Below are 20,186 nucleotides of genomic sequence, written 5' to 3'. Positions count from 1 at the left end.
CGGGGGGCGCAGCCAGTGCCCCGCGAGCCGGAGAGTAACTCTCAAGTGATGGATGAAGCAGCTGTTTCAATACCTTTGGATGTGTTCAGAACAGTGCTGCCCGCTAGGGACGAGCCGTTAGGTGGCCTGGTCAGTGTGCGACATTGCCCCGGGCTGGGGAAGGCGCGGAGTTTGCTGCCAGTGCAAGTTAATAATAAATGCTTCTCAGACAGAGAGGTGCCAAATACTGAGCTCTTATAAGTGGCAACATAGTTTCTTAAGGAAAGGCTTAAAACTAAACTTGGCTGAACTCCGGGAAATATATTGTGTGCAGGAGTCTGATATGGAAAGGTGCTTAAGACTTGTGATCCGCTGAAGGCCTTTGTATCTCTGTGGTGTATGTTCTTTGAAAGGCACTTTGGTTTATTATGAATTCTCTTAAGTTATGTATTTTTTTTCTCCATGTGAGAATTTTCCTCTATTTCACATGCAATAATTTCAAAAAAAGCTTATATTAAAATACCCTGTCGCTTTCAATGTTGCTAGCTGTGAAATAGCATGAACCCACTATTGCATTAAAGACTTGGATGGAGGGAGATCAATAAAAGTCATACTTTAAAAAATATCAAACACTAGGAAAGGTGCCTGTAGGGTATCTTGTTGGTCTTGTTGAGAATTGCCTATTTTTTTTTCTTTTTTTTCCTCATGTGATGAAAGTTGTGTTTGTGTGGGAGGCATGTGTGGGGTTTTTTTAAGTATGCTTTTTGTAAAGCTGCATTATAAATGCAAATATTCTACTATGTTTGCTTGGATTCGTCAGTAGTAATTGACAGATAATCCCTGCTGTGATCTTTATGGATAATGCACAGTAAAGAAGAAAATACAATTTGTCCCTTTTTGTGTGGTATTGAAAATGTAGCAACAAACTGCCCTTAAAAACATAAAATCAGCAAACTGTTTAAAGAAGAGGACAGTGGAAGGTATATAGAACTGAATGTGGTGTTATGGTTAACTATCATGGTATTAAGCATCATTAATCTGTTTTCTTAATAGAATTATCTTCACAGAAGAAATTTGATGAAATTAAGAAGGCTAATCAGGCTGCTGCAAAAAAGCTCGTTGAAGACCAATTTAGCTCCTCGTCTGAAGATGATGATGAAGATGCTGAAGTAAAACAAGGAAAGATTTTGGCCAAAACATTTACCATTTACACCAGTCAAACTGGTAATTTTTTTCATATATTGACTTTTATTTCAGTATGAAAGCATAAACAATACTGTGTTATTGGCTGTGTATTAGAATTTTTCCATAATTGGAGGGAAAGCGCTTTATTCTGATGTCTTATATTAAAAATACTTGTTTCCAGCAGTGCATGCTGGCGGAACTTCTTGCCTTTTTTATGCAGAATCAACGGTATAGTTCTGAAACTGCCTGAAGTACCTCTATTAATGTGGTTTTGTATTAATATATGACTGGCCTCAGTTCAGAGGAAAAAAATATATACTTTTACAGTAGTCGCAATGTGTACAGAATAGCAGATCACACATTACTGATTGCTTTAAAAATCTTTATACATTAAAGATGGAGATGCAAGTGAGCTGGAACGTACAAGACAGTACATGAACGAGGCCTTTCAGTCAGGGGCTATGACATGTCTGATCTGCATTGCTTCAGTTAAAAGGAACCAAGCTGTAAGTATTTTATAGTAGTCTTTTAGAATAAAGCAAATATAACTGTCTGAATAACTTATGTTTAATTATATTACTAAGGTAATTCTTAGGATTGATGGTTTTAAAATGATAGAGTACTAAGTACAACATTTGGCATCTTGTGGATTTTTCAAACACTTGAAGAAATAAATGTCTATATATATATATGTAGCTTGTAATCAGAATGTGTTTTTTTGACATATGTTTGTTATTGCATATATAAAATAGTTATTTTTAAATTTTAGAGAGTAGCAGATAAAAAAATAAGTGCAGGAAGGCCAGTGCTTGCAGTGGTGTATTCAGTAAGCTATGTTGTAGCAAACACCAAAGCAAGAAACATTGGGAAGCTATTATTGTTAGAGGTGTGGCAGGGGAGCTAATATAAACTTTGGTGTTCCAAATACTGATCACGTGAAAGAGAAGGGTGGCGTGTCTGAGAAGATTGTCTTATTTCATGTGGGTGTATTTTTCATTGGAAAGATTTCAGGACAACTCTTCACTTTCATTGTTATATATCAACTTCCTTTTGGCCTTGACGGTCCCAACTGTTTCTGTTACAGTTACTTGAATTAAATACATGTTTGCAACTGTACCTTTAACATTAAAAGAAAAAACATGCAGAAAATCTTTAGTTTTTTATGCTGGATGTACATGGATTGCAACTATCCAATGAAACTGTAGTCATTAACTTCTTTTTTTAGAAAGAAATGCAATATGTTTTGTATTAATTCTTAACATATTTAATTCATGTATATTTAGCTTGATTTTTTCAAGGTCTGTGACTCTTGATAGAGTTCATCTCGTCTCAGCAGATGTGAGATGATTTGGCAACTTGAAAGTCATCTTTTATAACTCAGTGGTTTGTTAGTTATTTTGAACCTGTAAGGTTTCAGCCAAGAGTGTTTGTTTACTTAATGTCTCCTGTTTAGCTTTAGCTTTGGGAAATTAGTTACTGTACTTTTAGAAACTTGTGTCATTGACCTTCTTCTCTATAAGTTAGTGGGGAAATTGTCCTTGTTTTCACAGTATAAGTTATTAAAAAATAAATTAAAACTTAAGTTTTCTGCTGCATTTCTCTTACCAAGTTGTTATAATCATTCTAAGCTGACAATGTAAGACCTCAATATGTGGAAAGTACTAAAGTCATAAAACAGCATTTCTGTTATTTAAATTGCTTTTCAGCAGCAGGCTGATATTCTAAGGGAAGGATTTTGATTTCACTCCAGAACTGACAAAGAGAAGTACACTGGGAACAAGAACATAAAGGTTTAGTGGTGGGGACAGCATACTGTCAAAATCAGCTCTCTCCTAAACACATTTGCTTTTAGTTCTGTTCTGTTTTTTACCTCTCTTGCTCTTTGAACAAAAGACACTATGTTGAAAGCCACACTGCTAATCAAATCTTTTTCTCACTGGCATTGTATGTAAAACCTAAAGTTTGAAAGGAGGAGAAATATTTTTAGTAGTTTTACTACCAAGATGTCTAGATACCTAGAGTATGGGACAGGGAGAGGTGGAAGGAAAGCTGGGCTTGTTTAGTCTAGTAGAGAGGAGGCTATGGGATAATATGGTTGCAGTCTCTGCCTACTTGGAGTTGTGAAGGTGGCTAAAGCTGAACTAATCTTTGCAGTGACGGGTGGTGTAATAAGGGGCAATGGCACAAACTGGGGCTTGGAAGGTCCAGACTGGATATTAGGAGGGTAGTATGACACTTGGAGCAGGTTGCCCAGGATGGTTTTGGAGTCCCCATCCTTCAGTATTTTCCAACTTTGTTAGACAAAACTGTGGCAGAACTGAGCTGAGTTGGCAATAGTCCTACTTTGGGCATGAGGTTGTGCTACATGACCTCCAACAGTGTGTTTAAGTCAACGTTTCTATGATTATATGAGTATTTTGGGCTCTGTAAGCCTTGGCAAAACTTTCCACAGCAGCAGGAAAAAAGATTATAGGTGTGAATCTGTAACAGTAAAACTGCCTGTATTAATCTAAGAATAAGTATAATCTATCTTTGGAAACCCATTTTTTAAATGGAAAAATAGCAAGCTTGTATATCTGTAGATATTATGGATGTTGATCAATGGAAAAAAAAAGAAACCTAATATAAAGCAATTGGCACTTATATTTGGTCCTTAGGTCTGGAGCTGTTGTGGATGCTTTTGTATATTTCACCTGGTGTGTATCCAAAAGTGGGCCAAGGACAGCCTTTTCCTTGTGTCTTCTCCCTTGACGGATGATGATTTTGGGAAGAAAGATTATCCCTGGCCATGGTGAGCTCTTAATGGTACATTTACAGAGATATCTTTATTGTGAAACATGTGAATTAGAGTTACTTCAGAAGGGAGTGGTACTTGTAAATTACATGCACACTAAAAAAAAAAAAGGCTTAGAAGACTGGCTTTTCTATTGCTTTTCTGAATTATTTTTAAGTTTTCATTAACATGATTTAGGAATATTTCACAGTGATAAAACTCTACTCTGCTGCATCAAATTTGTTTTAACCTCTGAGAAGGTAACTTATCTATCATGTGTCTCAACTTCTAATATTTCTGAATGGCTTTAGGTATTTGTCACTTTTAAAATTGGCACTGTAAAATACATAAATAAAACAGTTCTAAAATAGCAAGATTTAGGGATTTATTATTATTATTTTTTGTCTCTGTATAGCTCAAGCTTTAATAATAACTGGCTTTAATAGCCAGTCTTGCAGTTTTACATGAGATTGTATAAAGAAGGTCGTAATATTGTGGCTGCATGAATAATGAAGCTTGCTTTTTTTAGTAGGTTTGTGTCTGAAAGTTCAAAGTTTCTCTGCGTGTTTGTTCTATGCTTTATTTGCCCACCTACTTTTATGTTGGAGCTTGTAGTAATATCTTTGAGACACAATCCCCTGTCAAATTTGGTTGAAAGTGCCTGGTGAATTCAGAAGCTCTATTAATGTGGGATCTTGGAGAGCAGGTTTGCTTAGGAAATAAGGTGTGAAGTTGTTGGTTTGCAACATCTCAGGTTGATAATGCTTATTCTACAAACTAGTTTTGTGTTTAAGCATAATGTTTATAATGAAAAAATTTCAAGGCGAATGGTATTTTATTTAACATTTAAGCACATGATAAAACTGTGCAGTCTTTATGGAGTAATGGTTTATGGTCAGTAAAGTATTATATAGGGGCAAATTGACATTTTATTTGATAAAAATGAGTACGTAGGTCTTTCAAAACCTTTGTTCTGTGAGGAGGAGCTCCTTGTCTGTTGTCTTTTCCCAGTGTAGCCAGAAATGGGAGCTCCTTCGTTTCTCCTTCCCTGTGTTGCCTCCCTTGTCCATGACTTGTACCTGAAAGCCTTTAGGGCCTGTGTCACTAACAAATTCCAGACCTTTGATGCCTGTCTATCTGTAGGAATAATGTACTTTTTAATACCTGACACCAGCAAGGATAACAAATAAAGGTGTGCATCTTATAACACATGAGATGCTGAACTGATGCAATCTAAAATCTTTCAAATAAAATTTTATTATTATGAATAGTTTTAGTAGCATCGCTAAATCTTGTTTTACATAGCTTATAAATTGCTACTGGTGAAAACATGGTTTTTAATCTCTTTTTTTGATTGGTTCTGTTTAAGTAGGTTAACTCTTTGTTGCACACATTCCTTCGGTATTACTTGACATAAAAATTGTTCTGTACGCTTGCTACATGGAATTTTTTTGTATACTTAAAGAAGAAAGATTGCAGTGATAGGACAATTTGTTAGATATTCTAATTAATGTATTGTAAAATCTGACATACAGGAAGACATTTGTATATTATAAACTTAATTATGTTGTTATTGGTTACAGTAGTTGTAAAAATGTTAATTGGCAGCCTGGTAAGAATCCTGGGAAACCGGAAAAAAAAAACTGCTTTGCTTAGAAAAAATTTATTTTTTAAATTGCTTTTCGTTTCACTCCTTTTTTCCCTTATTGTAGTCCAAAATGTAGGTTTGAATACAAACGGTCTGAAACTCCCAGTAGGTATTACTGTTACTGTGGAAAAGTGGAGAATCCAACACTGGACCCATGGCTGGTACCTCACTCCTGTGGTCAGATATGCGAGAGGGAATTCAAACCTTCTTGTGGTCATAAATGTTTGCTGCTTTGTCATCCAGGTAAATCTACTGTGTCTCTTAGTTTTATGACCTGTATTTATGTAGCTGTTACGGTTTTACTTAAAATCTAACTGTATTTAAAATCCTCAGAGTAAAACATAAGTCAGAGCTATATTTTCTGGATAACTATTAGTGAGGTATTCTTTTTCCTGTACTTAGGACCCTGTCCACCTTGCCCAAAGATGGTCACAACAACCTGTCACTGTAAGAAAGCTAAACCGGTGCCCCGAAGGTGCAGTGCCAAGGGGTGGTCATGTCACCTGCCATGTGGACGAATGTTGCTGTGTGGACAACACACTTGTGAGAACTCCTGTCATGCAGGTAGACCTGCCTTCTTAAACTTAAGAGGAGTAGTTGTTTTAATTGTTGAGATACATCATTCTTCTGCAATTCCTACTCTTAATGTCACTTGGCAATTACATACAGGAGATTGTCAGCCTTGTCCGCGAGTCAGTAAACAACGATGTGTCTGTGGAAGACAGACAGCAGAAAGACTTTGTGCAAGTCCTCAGTGGCAATGTGATCAGGTATGTTGAAGCTGTCCTTTTTACCTTATTTCTCATCTTTGTAGAATTTGATCACTCAGTGTATTAAGGATTGGAAAAACTCATTCGGTAAGAAAATAATTTTATTTTTTAAGTTTTGAAAATGCAATAAAAAAATGTAAGTAGCAGTGTTTGAGAATGGATCTACTTGGTGGCCCAGTTAATTTCTGACAGTAGTTAAAATGTCACTGTTCTGGAATTGTTCTAGCAGTGAATTTGACCTTGTATATTCTGTTTTCTTGTATTTGAGGTTGAAATTTCAGGTGCTATCTTCAAAAATAAGCACGAAACCACAGCTTAGTAGATAAGAGTTTCATGCTTATTTACTTCTAGTGACTGCAACAGAATGAGAGCTTTGTGATTCATTGTTTGAAGTATATTTGCAGCTCATTCTTAGGACAAAGGCTATTTATTGACTGTAAAAAATAAAAATAATTAAGAGAATTAAGTGACAGTGGGGAGGTTGCACCAGGAGGTACTTGATCGTAATGATCCCAGTAAGAAAGGGACTCAGCCTCTGTAAAGTATCAATTAAAATGTGATTTATTTCAGCTAACACCATAGAGAAAGACAGTATAATAGAAATAATAGTATGGCCCTTTAGATGCTGGCAACCCCAAGCTGTGCATCACTGAATGGGTGTCTGATTCATGTGCAGCATGCGTTGCACACCCCATCTGAAGAAAGGGTTACCCCCACTTTGGTAATTGAAGCCATTGTAGGATTTTGTTACAAGAAAGCAACTCTGTTCATAATTTCTGCTGTCAAACAGAGAGGATGTTCAGATGGTAACTTCTTGCACTTCTAGATAAAGGCAAGGACATGCAGGTGGCATAATTACTGGTACCAAGTGGGAGCTGGCTCTAATCTTCTCTGCTACAATAAGTTTATCCTGTGGCCAAGGGAGATATGCAGCACAACACAGGCCTGAAGGCCAAGCTGTTTGTGCAACACAACACAGGCCTGGGACTACTCAGGTTGACTGTTGTCTGAATCACTTACTCCTCGGTATACGGTGGTCTTCCAGTCAGGAACACTGCAGGGGTGATCAGTGTTATTTGTTGAACTCAGTGAATATAAGATTTGTTAATAAAATTCATAAAAAGTTAAATTCCATCCAGATGGCTCTTGCCCCTAGTTTTTTCCCTTGGGTTGCTTTGTCTATTCCGTTACATTGCATTCTCTTGGTTTCTCTGAGTCTTCCAGGTGTGTGGGAAACCTTTGCCTTGTGGTAATCACACATGTGAACAAGTTTGTCATGCTGGTCCCTGTGGAGACTGTCCTCGTTCTGGGAAAAGGTCCTGTCCATGTGAAAAATCAAGTAAGCCGCCTTTTTTTTTTTTTTTTTTAAATAAGATAAATTAAAAAAAAAAAAGTCATCCAGTCTTTGACAGTCAGTGGTTTAGGTTAATTCTTCAGGGCAGGGTCCATAAAAAGTTCTTAAAAACAGTGAACTGTGACAGCTTATATTAACTTTTTTGCATAATTCTATCAAAATTTTGTTTAGTACCAGGGGTTTAATTGGCGATGTGAATAACTGAGTAATTGTAGAGAAGCTTGTAAGAAAATGAGAGAAAATTGGCATTTGAAGTCATATTACACAGTGCATTTTTTTTTCAAAATATTTTGGCTAAATGTGTGCTTGTGGTTGTCTGTCTTCATCTAGAGTTTACATTGCCTTGTACAGAAGATGTGCCCACCTGTGGGGATAGTTGTGACAAAGTTCTGGAATGTGGCATCCATAAATGTTCACAGCGCTGTCATCGAGGTCCCTGTGAAATATGCAGACAGGTTAGTCTTACTGTAGCAGGCTCACATTTTGTTAGGGTTTTTAAACACTGTATGCCTGGAATACTGTAAGTCTCCTAAGGAAAATTAAGTCATATCTATCACAAAATCTATGACATTCTGTTCATTAAAAGCAACATGTTTTTTGCCTATTCCCCCACCCGTCCCAACACAATTCTTAGTTCATAGTTGAGCATTATGTATCTGAATTGAGGCATGGATGATGGTTTTATTGTTTTGTTTTTTGTTTTAATTAATTATGCCCTAAAGGACGTTTAACTTTTTCCTGAGCTCTTCTAGCTTCCTTGCTGCTTTGTTGTATTGTTATTTCTTCGTTAGTGAAATGGAAGATGCTGTAACATAAAATTATTTCCTTGTTAGTAAGAAAATAATATTTTGCTCTTCTCTAAATATCTATGGGGCTTCTATGGTCTGGTTTATAAAGGTATTGCTCTGTCTGCTCTTAATTTTCTCTTCCTGAATCAGCTTTGGCTACCAAGTCTATCGTGAAAGTAGTTAGCACATGATAGCTGGGACGAAGGTCAGATAAACCTGCTCACCTACTGTTTACAGTTATCTGTTATCTGTTTACAATATAGATGAATCTAGTTTACTGTGCAGGAGAGGTACTTTTTTGTATGAATTTGTTTTGCATTTATGCTTGATATCTTGCACTACACACTTGAGTGGTTCTCGTGAAGTGGCTTCCCTTTTGGTGAGACCAAGGCTACAGTGACGTGCCATCTAGAGCACGGTGTTTGCCATACTGACACAAGGTCCCCAAATTGTTATTGCTCAAATAGGTAATCTGCGACAAGCATGTGATATACTTCCTGTTGTGACAGAGCATTGTAATGTTACTCTCCCATGAACTTTTCTTTACAGCTAGTAGCAGAATATTTTATTTTCTGCTCTTTTTTTTGGGTATTAAAAATACCGAGATTTTTTCCCCTATCTTGCTGCCCAGGAAGTTGAAAAACAGTGTCGCTGTGGAAAGCACACCAAACGCGTGCCATGTCATAAGCCATATCTATGTGAAACAAAGTGTACTAAAATTCGTGATTGCCAAAAGCACCAATGTAGAAGAAAGGTAAGTGTCCAGAGATAATCTTTCTCAAATGTATTGTTTTATAGCACATTTTAAAAAAATTAGATATAATATTTTGTATTGTCTATAAATCACATCACTCTGTTGTTCTACTTCATGTTATTCTACAGAAAGAGTAATTTTCTTCAGTGTCATTCAAACTAATTTGCAGCATATCAGAGTTCTCTGAACAGCATGTCACCAAGAAAAACTCAGTGGTCTTAAAAACTGGGAGAGGATTTTGACAACTTTCCAGTTCCAGAAGGAAGTTTTGCTTTACTTGAGTAGTTACTGGTGCTTTATACATTCTGGAGTAGTTTAATCCATTAATTTATTTACTTTGTAGGAAGAGCTGAAAATATCTCATGACTTTGTAAGGCACATACTCTTATTTTTGACAATGCTGCATTCCACCCCGTGTTCTGATATGCATCACTGCAAAGAGCAGTGGTCTGACAGTTGGGAATTTGAATTTTGTTTCCCTTCTCATTTGAACTCAAATGATTTATAGGTCTGAGCTTCTTTTCAGTTTATTGGTTCAAGAAGGCCTGAAAGGTTCCTGCTATATGTGAATTAAGTCATTACGAAAGTTGGACTTATAACTGCAGAGGCATGAAAAATACAGTTTTATTCTTAGGTATTTTTGAGCATTATTATTTTTACAGTGAATTTACTTCATGTGAAAAGATGGCAAAACAAGTAAATGCAATCTTGACATCTTTAATTTATGCTAAAAAAATCCAGGTTTATCTTCCTGATTGTGGTCCTTCCTTATACAGTTTGGAAGGAGGGTACCTTTCAGGTTAGTAGAAAAGGTGGGGTTCTCTCCTGACCTGGCATCCACCAATGTGGATGTGTTCTGATTCATACTACTTTATATAAGAACAGAAAGTAGATAGCTGATCCTAAAGTTATCTGACCTTTACTACAAAGGTAAAAGGTGTTTAAAACATTTGTGTGCCAGGAACGATATAGTATAAAAGTGGAAGAAATTGCAGAGTAATGGGGCAAACTGTTAGATATCCTATATGTAATATTCTGAAATTATTTTGGATTAAAATATTATAAGAATTTGAACTTTTAAAATGTTCTTATGCTTTTTGGAAGCCCTCTGCCTTTTTAGTGTGTTGAAATTAAGCTTTCAAATGTTTCTCTGTTATTTTATACTTTAAAATTTTTAAAACAACTTTACAGGTGACCTCATTTCTATACGTGGTGTGAATTTGAGGATATTTGACTAAATTGCATGAAATTTTTTTTAAGAAGTATTGAAAAATTAGATAGTAGAAGAGGGCAAATTTGTCCCAGAAATGTCTAAGTATTCAGTTACATAGAGTATATATATTTTTTTTAATAGTGCTGTCCTGGAAACTGTCCGCCTTGTGATCAAGTCTGTGGGCGGACTCTAGGCTGCAGAAATCACAAATGCCCTTCAGGTTGCCACAGAGGTAAGGGTAGGTGAAGGATCCCCGTAGTGGAGGAATATTGTTTATTTTTGCCAAACTTTGTGCTTGCATGACTCTGTGTGGTGCTTAGTGAATTCTCTCCCTTGCTGCATGTGGGGTTTTTTTAGGGGCACTGTGTTTGAGAGGTTTCTAGTGCTGGTTAGAGCTTAAGGACTTAGATAATGACAATCTGAGTTTTCGCCTCATAATTTTGCTTAACATTGTTGCTCAGAAAATGCTCTGTCCCCTTTCCAGCTGCTAAATTCAAAATCCATAGCTTGTCTTTTTTTCCCAAATAATTCTGTTCACTGAATATGCATAACAAAATCCAACTACATATAGAAATGACTGTGCGGTTGAGTCTGGATGGGTTTTAGACGTGTGATATGAGTGGGCTTAAAAAAAAAAGTTGATGGAATTTGAATGTATATTAGTATCTTACCGGTACCAAATAAGAAGAAAATAAGAACTTGTTACTGACTATATGAACGATAACAAAGAAGTTTACTTCTGCATCCAGTGACCTTGGTTAAAAAGATTCTGAAAACGGCCAAAATTACCTGCAGCTTTTATTCTGGCCAATTGCTTTGACATTCACTTGGTAGGAGATTAAATTGGAATGACTGGAAAGGTGTCTGCCCTCTCAGTAGTTTTCCTCACAGAAGCTGCTGCTCTGCTGAAACAGCAGCTGAGTAGCCTATGTAATTTCCCTTAGTATTCTGGACTATAAATTGCGGCAGCTTGGGAACTAATTCACAACTTGTTCAGCCACTCTTGCTTTTGAGGTAGTGATTCTTAAGAGGAGAGAGTAGGTAAATGTGGTAGTTGTGCCAGTTAACCTGCTATTAAATCTGTCACCACAAACTAGTGGTTTGTTTTTTCTCTGTTAACTGTGCCTCTTCTTTTCTTCCCTTTCCTTTCTTCTCTCTCCCCCATAGCCCTCCAAAATCCTGGAAATCCTTTTTTTTTTCTTTTTTTTCTTTTTTTTTTTTGTACTGTCAGAAGAAAACTCGTAACATTTTTTTTTTTTCTGCATTAGTTTGGTTGATAACTAAATCATAGAATAAAATTCTTGTTGGAAAACTAAAAAGCTGATGCTGCATTATAGGATAAACTTTTACATTACGTAACAGCTGTTAATTTTGCATTGAGCTGATAGGTGTCAGTGACCACTAATTTTAAAGGAAATTAAATGCCTCCTAGAAAATAGCTTGCCAGATCAGGTCCTTTAAAAGGTACCTGACCTCAGAATTGTTAGAGGTTGCTGACAATAAGCGCTTGGCCTTTATCAGGGATCCCTGAAAAAAGGTAACTTAATCTATTCTGTTTGTGGTTTGATGTTTACATGTCTTTTTTTCCTTAAGTGTTTAATCATGCTCGCTGAAATTTAGAATGTGTTGCCAAGGAATAGAAACGTTGTGTTTCTTACTTGTACATCATGACACTTGATTTGAGAACAGTGTGTTCTGACCTTTACTTCAGGCTTATATGTGACCTCTGCCCTTTCATCTTTTTGAGAAGGCAGACAGTTCTCTTCTTTAATAGAATGTTTAATTAAATTGTACACATATTAGCCACTCTGGGCAGTATAGCTTTAGACCTTCAGTTTATTTTGTAAAAGTAGCAGTTTCTGTGTGCTGGTAATACGTTATAAATTAATGTACTTTGCAATATAAAGACTGTGTATTCCATCCTCTTTTCTTCAGCAGCTGTTTGTCATTGAGAGATCTGGTTCTTGAAGTGTTGCTTCTCAGATCCTGCTAACCAGTCAGGATTGCTTAAAAAATTGTGCTGTTGATAATGCTTTCAAAGCATTGCTTTCCTTAAACTTTCATAATGCAACATTATTAGTAACTCCAGATCCCAGATCTAAATTTGCCTTTTTTAGAAGATGCATGTTCTTACTCTTAATTATGCAATAATACAACTTAGCAGTTGGCACTTGATAAAGAAATAGTCTGGGAGAGCTATAAATTAAAACATTGATATTTTACAGATCTCTTTTTAAATATATCAGGTTAGTAGCGTGAGTAACTTTATAAAGAAGTAGGATCTTTTCAAAAAAGCATTAATTGTACATAGAGGATAAACATTTCTTTAATATCGTACAACATCTGCAAACCTTTATTGTACCAGTTTTTCGATGTCTCTTTTCTGTCTTTTGAAAATAGATGGAACATGACATGTCTTTGTACATGTGTAACACTGAAATATAAATAGCAAATATTTATGTGTTGTGTGATCCAAGTGACTGGGCTTTGACTTATTTTTAAAATCTGACAGAGGAATTGTTTCCAACTTGATACCAGTTAACAACTTAGAATAATAAATATTATTATTACTGTTTTTTAAGAATGGTGAAATTCTCTTTCCTAAGAAGTATTTGAAACTAGGCAGAAATAAGAAATGAGCAGCCATCTATTATTTAGATCCAACAGAACAGGACAATTATACCACGTGCATATTCAGAGTTATATTAGTTACCATTTTTTATAATCAGTAGCTTATTCAGGTTATCATATTGTTAATCTGTTTATTTTTAGGTAGTTGTAATCCATGCCCAGAGACTGTAGATGTGAAATGCAATTGTGGAAAAACTATCATTAAAGTGCCCTGTGGCAGAGAACGCACCATCAAACCTCCAAGATGCAAACAGCTGTGCAGGTCGGTATAGAAGGTGTGTGTGTTTCTAGTTCTTCAGTGGAATTTAAAGTATCCTTAAAGAAAGTAGTAAAATAAAACTTTAAAAGGCAAAAATTATTTCTTTAATATGATTACAGATATTACTTCTCAGTTTTCTGTATTCTTGACTATGCAGATGGAGATTAGTAATAATCCTTCCTTTCAGACATGTCTTGCTGTGGTTTCATGAGCAGCTTGCTGCTGTCAAGGGGAAGGTTCTGTCCCACTGAGCACTTCTAATTCTGTAGTCCCACTCCCCCCTTTTTCAAGTCATCTCTGGTATGTTTTGAAGTACCTCCATGAGGCAGTTTACCTGGAAAACTAGACCAGCAAAAGGAAAAGGAGAATATTTGCAGTTGGTGTGTAGCAAGATTACTTACTGCAGAGTAGAATTAGGATTGAAATAGCTGCTTGAATATACAAACCCAACTTTGATTTAAATTTAATTTAGAACTCCTGTATGATTTTACTGTAATATTAACCACTGCTGAAGGTGAGAAGTAAACTGATTTTAAATAAACATAATTTGTTCATCTCAATTCTTTGTATTTTGAGCATAGTTATTTGGTGACTGTAACACCGTATTTCTTGCTGTCATATTGATTCATTCTTGGATTTTACTTCAGTCGACCACCCACCTGTCACCACTCTACCCAGGAGAAACACTATTGTCACTTTGGTCGGTGTCCTCTGTGTCGTCAGCCCTGCCAGAAAATGTTAGCATGTGGTCATTTGTGCCCCGTTTCCTGCCATGATGAAGCCCTTGTGAAGCAAACTGGCTTAGTAAGTAAATAGTGAAAAATGGTGTGTTATTTGTGTTCTGAAGAATGAGCAACAGTTGTTTGATCTTAATCTTACGTTGGAGCCTTTTGGAGTTCAGAGTAAATAAGTAATCAAGGACAGAGGTATGCGTACTGCTTAACCAAGAAACTAAATGGTTCTAGCTCCTTTGAAATCTAATTTATTTTATGATATATATAACTGAATGTGTAGTTTTCAGCAATTATAATTACTCAAGAAATTGAAAGATTTTCGTTACAGTTGTATTACAAATGTTTTATTTCAAATGTAAATTTGAAAAATTTAAATTTGGAAATCTTTTAACTTAAGAGCAAAAAGTAGATTTTAACTCATATTTACTAAACCATCAAAATCTGCACAAATTAGAAGTGAGAAATTGATTGGCATCTTTAAACATGACACATGCATGCACCTCATGATGGTAATTTCACTTGTTTAGTAATTGAAAAATTTTTACAGTTTTACCTCTATTAAATGCTTTGTAATTGTTTTGCTGTTGTTTGGCTTTGTGCTTGATTTTTAGTAGTAGGGCCACAGGCCCTAACTGTACTAGGGATGAAAATGCAATTTTTTGTGTGAAGGGGATGTTGGGATTTCTGTTAGTAAAATGTTAGTTACTAGAAAGTGTATTTGTTAGAACTGGGATCTCTTTAAATTATATATTTATTTATGGTCAAGCAATTTCAATTGTATTTTGTATTTGACCTAGTGGTGTCTTTTTGCTCTCAGCATCAGTCTGCAGGTCCTTGGGAGCAGCCATCTGAGCCAGCTTTTATTCGAACTGCATTACCATGCCCTCCCTGTGAGGTTCCTACACCAGTGTAAGTATTAAAAAAGAAAACAAATAAAAGAAAATTTTGGTATAGAAAGAGATTTTTTTCTTTTTATGCTGTTGTAAAGATGGACATGAAAATAACCATATTTTCCTCTTCAGGTGCAATGAGCGTATGTGAACACCATTCTCATAGACCTAGTGGCATTGGTGGTTTTTTAGTAGACACTTTTGTAGCGTGTTCTCACTGTATGAAGGGATTGACAGTGTTAGTAAAGATTGGTTGTTCCTAATACATGTTGTGCACAATGCCACCTTTAAAGCAAAATATTAAAATTGCAAAGACAGCCATTGTAATTTGATAGTCTTCAGTAACACAACTTTTTTCATATAGTTTCTATCTTCTTTGGTTTATGGGATTGTAATTTTCTGCATAATGAATTGTTATTTTGTTTCTCAGTTTTTCATTTATTTTATGCTAATGAATGGCAGGTGGATGCCCTTCATTCCATCTGCTTGTCTCCTTTCTATTTTTGACTTGTCCAGAAGGTTCTGCTCCTTGAGTAGAGCCAAATTAACTCTTTCTGTGATGATGCTGAGGATATAAGGGAAGATAAAATGGTGACTTTTTCACCATTATTTGTCTATTTGGTAGAACTTCTGTTTACAGAATAGAAGGCTCAATAGAATAAGGACTCAGAATTCAACATTTATCTGAAAAAGGAAATACTGGGGTTTTTTTGTTCTGTTTTTGTGTTGTAGCCTCCTAATGTTCTAAGACCTGCATACTTCACTGGCATTAGTGCCTGTTTGTTTTTGAAACATCCCTCCTTAATGAGGGAATATTATGTCCTCATTTTATAAAGTGAGAAATAGACGAAGATGATAAATTTCCATTTAACTGCCTACATAGATATGTTTAGAACTTAATTTCTCAATGATTGTACTATGATAGGTTGTACTTTTGTTCAAAACTATGACTGCTCAGTATTTCTGATGCTTGGGCTCAAAGTTCAAAGCCAGACTCCCAGAAGGTGAAAAATGTGTAGTTATGAACAGTCTGGTTTCAGAGTTTGGGTAGATGCCTGTAGACAGTGTCTCAATGTAGGTCTTCAGCAGAGGTCATTGTGTAAATCATGCATTATGCAGGGCACATCTCCTGCTTACTCTGAATTCCAACCTCAAAATCGCCTTCTTTAGTCTGAAGACTCCTCCCTAGAGGAAGTAAGTCTGCTAAGTGAGAAGGAAACCATACTGGAAAAGTTGTACCTAATTTTCTAACTAGAGGAAGCATTATTACATTTCATAGTCCTTGGGGCAAATTAAGGTTCTATTAGCATTAAGTCACATTAATTCTGGAGTATCCTAACTTTCTTGATTGTTTTTTGGAACTGTAGTGTGGTGTTTTTTGTTTTTGTTTTGTTTGGGTTTTTTTTATGAAAGTGATATGAGAGAATTTCCTGAATTAACAAAATAATAATAGTAAACAAAACCATAGATACTAAGTAATGTGTTGCTACAAAGCAAAATATTTGACACTTTCATAGATCATTAGCATGGCTTTTAGAATCACTGCTAGAACAGTGACATTTGAACATGATACTGGAGAATACTTTAGTCCTGTTCTGTAAGAATGGATGTTAGTGGGGATTCCCATTGTTCACCACTGAGGTTTTGCAATACTTTTTGATGTTTTTTCTTATAACTTGGTATCTTAGAACATGAGCAGTTGGAGTTTTGGTGTGGAATGTATTTGGTATCTGTTTCTTTAAATAGTTAAAACGGATTTTCTGGAAAATTATTTGCTCTATTAATTTCACAGGACCATTGAGGCTGGAAGGTACCTCGGGGTGGGGTCATCTAGTCCTACTTCATACTATGAGCAGATCAACACAGTGAATTCAGACCAATTTGCTCCAGCTTTGTACAGCTTGGACCTTGAAAACCCCCAAGTACATTGATTCTGCAGCCTTTCTGGACAAGCTCTTTCAGTGCTTGATTATACTTATACTGTTTTTGTTTTTTATAAATTTTTTCCTCTGCTGTGTATCCAGTCAAAACCTTCCTTGTTTGAAGTATGATTGTTGTATCTTGCCTCCCTGCTATGAACCTCAGTAAGGAGCCTGGCTTCATCTTCTTGGTAACTTCCCCTTAATGCTGAAAGACTACTATTCTATCTCCAACCCGTCAGTCCCCAGCCTGCAGTGTTGCTAGAATTTCGTCAGTTCCAGATGCAGGACTTTCTTTGTTTCTGCATTTCATGCATTTCCTCTCAGTCTATTCCTCCAATCTGTCTAGATCTTTGTGATTGCATCCCTGCTCTCAAATGTATTGATTGCACTGTCCTTTAGCATTGTCTGCAAAATTGGTGCATTTTGTCTCTTCCAATTTATGGGGGGGGAAAAAGTTAAACAAGATAGGTCCCAGGCTGAAGAATTCCACCAGTGTCCAAGTAGGATACAAACAACTAACCACTACCCTTTGAGGCCAGTGATCCTGCCAATTTTTCATACATCTAGCAGTTAATCTGCCAAGATTACATCTCAACTTGAATGCAAGTTTGCTGCGGGGAACATCTCGTCTGCAGATTTAGTAGTTACATGGCAGAAAATATCAGGCTGATTAAACAGTTTCAACTTGCAGTGGAACAGAAGCATGCTACAGTGGAATGCAGAGCTCCTAGAAGCCAAATTTAACTGGTTATACAAAGACTATCTTGGCTATAGGATAATTGAGCTGTATAGAGTGAAGAACAGGCTCCTGTGCTACATCTGCTTCATTATACTAGGTGAAACACTGATCGCTCTTGTTAATATCCTGCTGCCCTAAAGACCATCCTTAGCTATTGGTAGTTGCTCTATGTTAGAGAAGTTATCAGGGATACTTTATTTTTAAAAAAAAATACTCTTCTAGAAATTTCTAGGAACTGATTTACAGGTATTTTAGCTTGAATATTAATGATGTTTTCATTACTCTCCCTCATAAGGTTTCAGTAGAGAAATCAAAATAATACGTGGGAAGGAGAAGGCAGATATGAAATCAGAGATAAAAAGAAAAAGATACTTTCCAAAATAAATTGAGCAAAAGATAGACGTAATTTTTAGGAGATCAATGTTTGAATGAGTCACCTTCTAATACCTTCACAATTCTGATCAACATACAGTTTTTCTTTCCTAGGGAGGGTAGACCATTCTACAAGGGATAGAATTGTAAACACAAGAGTAGACGAGATAGTTCTCTGAAATAACTGAAAAATATTAAGTGATATATTAGTAGAGCCAAAGGAGAAGATATTTGAAAGCAGTTCAGTTAATTTTCTAAATAAATCTTCTAAAATAAAAATTATTACCTTCGTATACAATTATAATAAATCTGCACATGAAACACTGAGTTTGGGATTGCCATCATAAAATACAGCAAACCAGACAACTGATGAAAAAGAGAAGGCATTGATCTGCATAGATTATTTTCTCTTAGTTTGCACTTTTTAAAAATAGATTGTATTATTTTTGTGTGAAAAGCACTGTCACTGTTTTAAGTTCTTTATTAAAGAAATATGTTTTCTTAATCTCTCATTTTTCTCTTTAACAGGGAGTGTCTTGGGCAGCATGAGGTGAGTCAAGGAAACTGCCTTTTTAAGTGACATATGACATATTTTAAAGTGACATCACTTTATCAGTCTGCAAAAAAAATATTAAAGACAAATATTATATGGCTTTTTTATATTTTAAAACCAGTGAAGTACCTTATCACAAGGGCTTACATAGAAGAAGGTATTTTAGTTCCTTTTCGAAGAATATATAACTACTTGACTTTTTACAATTCTTGGACAGAAATTTAAACTCATGGTTTAGGAAGCTATTCATAAGTGTATTCTTGCAGTTGTTTAAATAGTGTAATTTTTTTGGGGGGTGTTTTTACATTATATAATTCTGGTTTTTTTTCCTCATTCTATAGTTACTATTCTCTCCCTGTCAAACACTTTCCTCAGTTCTCCTAGAAACTGCAGTGCTTATTTTAAAAGAAAGTTTTATACAGGAAAATTCTCATGTGACTTTGTTCTAAGCATGCATGGATGAAATCAGACAACGTAGTGGAAACTTCTTTAGTGTTACTTGTTAGCTTTGCTTTTTGATGTGCAGCCTTCTCCACTTATGGATGAAGTAATTGTCTATTTTGTCTTACATGAGAAGAAAATCTAATTGATGCTTGTAGTTAAATAACTATCATTGTTACAGTCATTTCTAAAAGTCATTAAATTTAAAAGGTGATTGCTAAACTAATCTTCAAAAAAATATTTCTATTATAGCTTTGTCTGGGAATATCTCTACTAGTAAGTTTGGCATAAATTCACTACTGAAGTGCAGCTAACAATACTATAACAAGTCTACTTTCATTTTAAGCTAGTAAAAAATTATAAAAAACAGTAAACACTTTAAATATTTAAAGACACCCCCCCCTTTTTTTTTTTCTTTGACCTTCTTTAATAATTTTTTGGTATATATTGTAGTGGTGGCTTGATTGTGTGGTGACAATATCTACAAAAGTTGTTAACAAAGTTTGTGTATCCACAGTCTGTTTGTGCAGCACATTTATTAATCCAACCAAGCTGTGAATACAGCTTCCATGGAGCTACTTAGCAGCTTGTCGGTTGACAAAGAAAAATGTGCTGTGAAAATGGATGAAAAGAACTGTGCTTATTTGTTTGTTGTTGGAATAGCTGGGTTTTGTATTTGCTTTCCACAGTAAAACTTGCAGGAGTATCAATCAATGTTTTATTGAGTCAATTACATGTTTTGTGATAGGACGTATCGAATCTCACCATAACTTCCATGAATTTATGTATAAACAAAATATAAGCTGTGGTCAATTGACCCAGTGTGCAACTTGCTCTAGACAATATTACTGGTTTTGGTACTGTTAAGATGTACATGGTTGTGAAGTTTGTCCCTCATAACAGAGGACAGTATGGCCCTTCTTATTAGAGAAAATGGTTCCAATTACTGCATATTTATAACAATTTATTTCAGAGAAATTAAAAAAAAAAAAATCCCTTCTCTGTTGCATACCAGTCTCAGCAGAATAAGTCAATGGCTTTGGGTCATGTTTTACTTATGGGTTAGTATAGAAAATAAGTAAAAATCCCAGGGAGTCTATACCTAACTTTAATTATTTAGATTTATTGATGCTATACGTTCCTTCTTTCAGCCAGCAGAGTGCAGTTCTTGCTTCCTGCTG

General features: G+C 35.6%; 1 protein-coding gene across 1 annotated transcript in view; it reads left to right on the top strand.

Annotated features, from left to right (window-relative positions):
• Positions 1-1,032: 1,032 nt before the first annotated feature.
• NFXL1 (nuclear transcription factor, X-box binding-like 1) overlaps positions 1,033-20,186 on the top strand; it is a gene marked incomplete at its 5' end in the record, with an annotated part of 46,912 nt that continues 27,758 nt past the window's right edge. Inside the window, 14 exons of the mRNA XM_010086796.1 lie at positions 1,033-1,203; positions 1,561-1,670; positions 3,822-3,955; positions 5,650-5,828; positions 5,988-6,149; positions 6,255-6,355; positions 7,580-7,694; positions 8,040-8,164; positions 9,129-9,251; positions 10,606-10,696; positions 13,237-13,357; positions 14,002-14,158; positions 14,906-14,997; positions 18,540-18,561. Of these exons, the coding sequence (XP_010085098.1) occupies positions 1,033-1,203; positions 1,561-1,670; positions 3,822-3,955; positions 5,650-5,828; positions 5,988-6,149; positions 6,255-6,355; positions 7,580-7,694; positions 8,040-8,164; positions 9,129-9,251; positions 10,606-10,696; positions 13,237-13,357; positions 14,002-14,158; positions 14,906-14,997; positions 18,540-18,561 (1,703 nt within the window). The remainder of the gene's footprint in view (positions 1,204-1,560; positions 1,671-3,821; positions 3,956-5,649; positions 5,829-5,987; positions 6,150-6,254; positions 6,356-7,579; positions 7,695-8,039; positions 8,165-9,128; positions 9,252-10,605; positions 10,697-13,236; positions 13,358-14,001; positions 14,159-14,905; positions 14,998-18,539; positions 18,562-20,186) is intronic.

The sequence above is a fragment of the Pterocles gutturalis genome, unplaced genomic scaffold (genome assembly GCF_000699245.1).
Source record: "Pterocles gutturalis isolate BGI_N339 unplaced genomic scaffold, ASM69924v1 scaffold23356, whole genome shotgun sequence".
In the NCBI taxonomy this organism is placed as follows: domain Eukaryota; kingdom Metazoa; phylum Chordata; class Aves; order Pterocliformes; family Pteroclidae; genus Pterocles; species Pterocles gutturalis.
The sequence above is the reverse complement of the archived record's forward strand: the minus strand, read 5'-3'. Positions and strand labels throughout refer to the sequence as shown.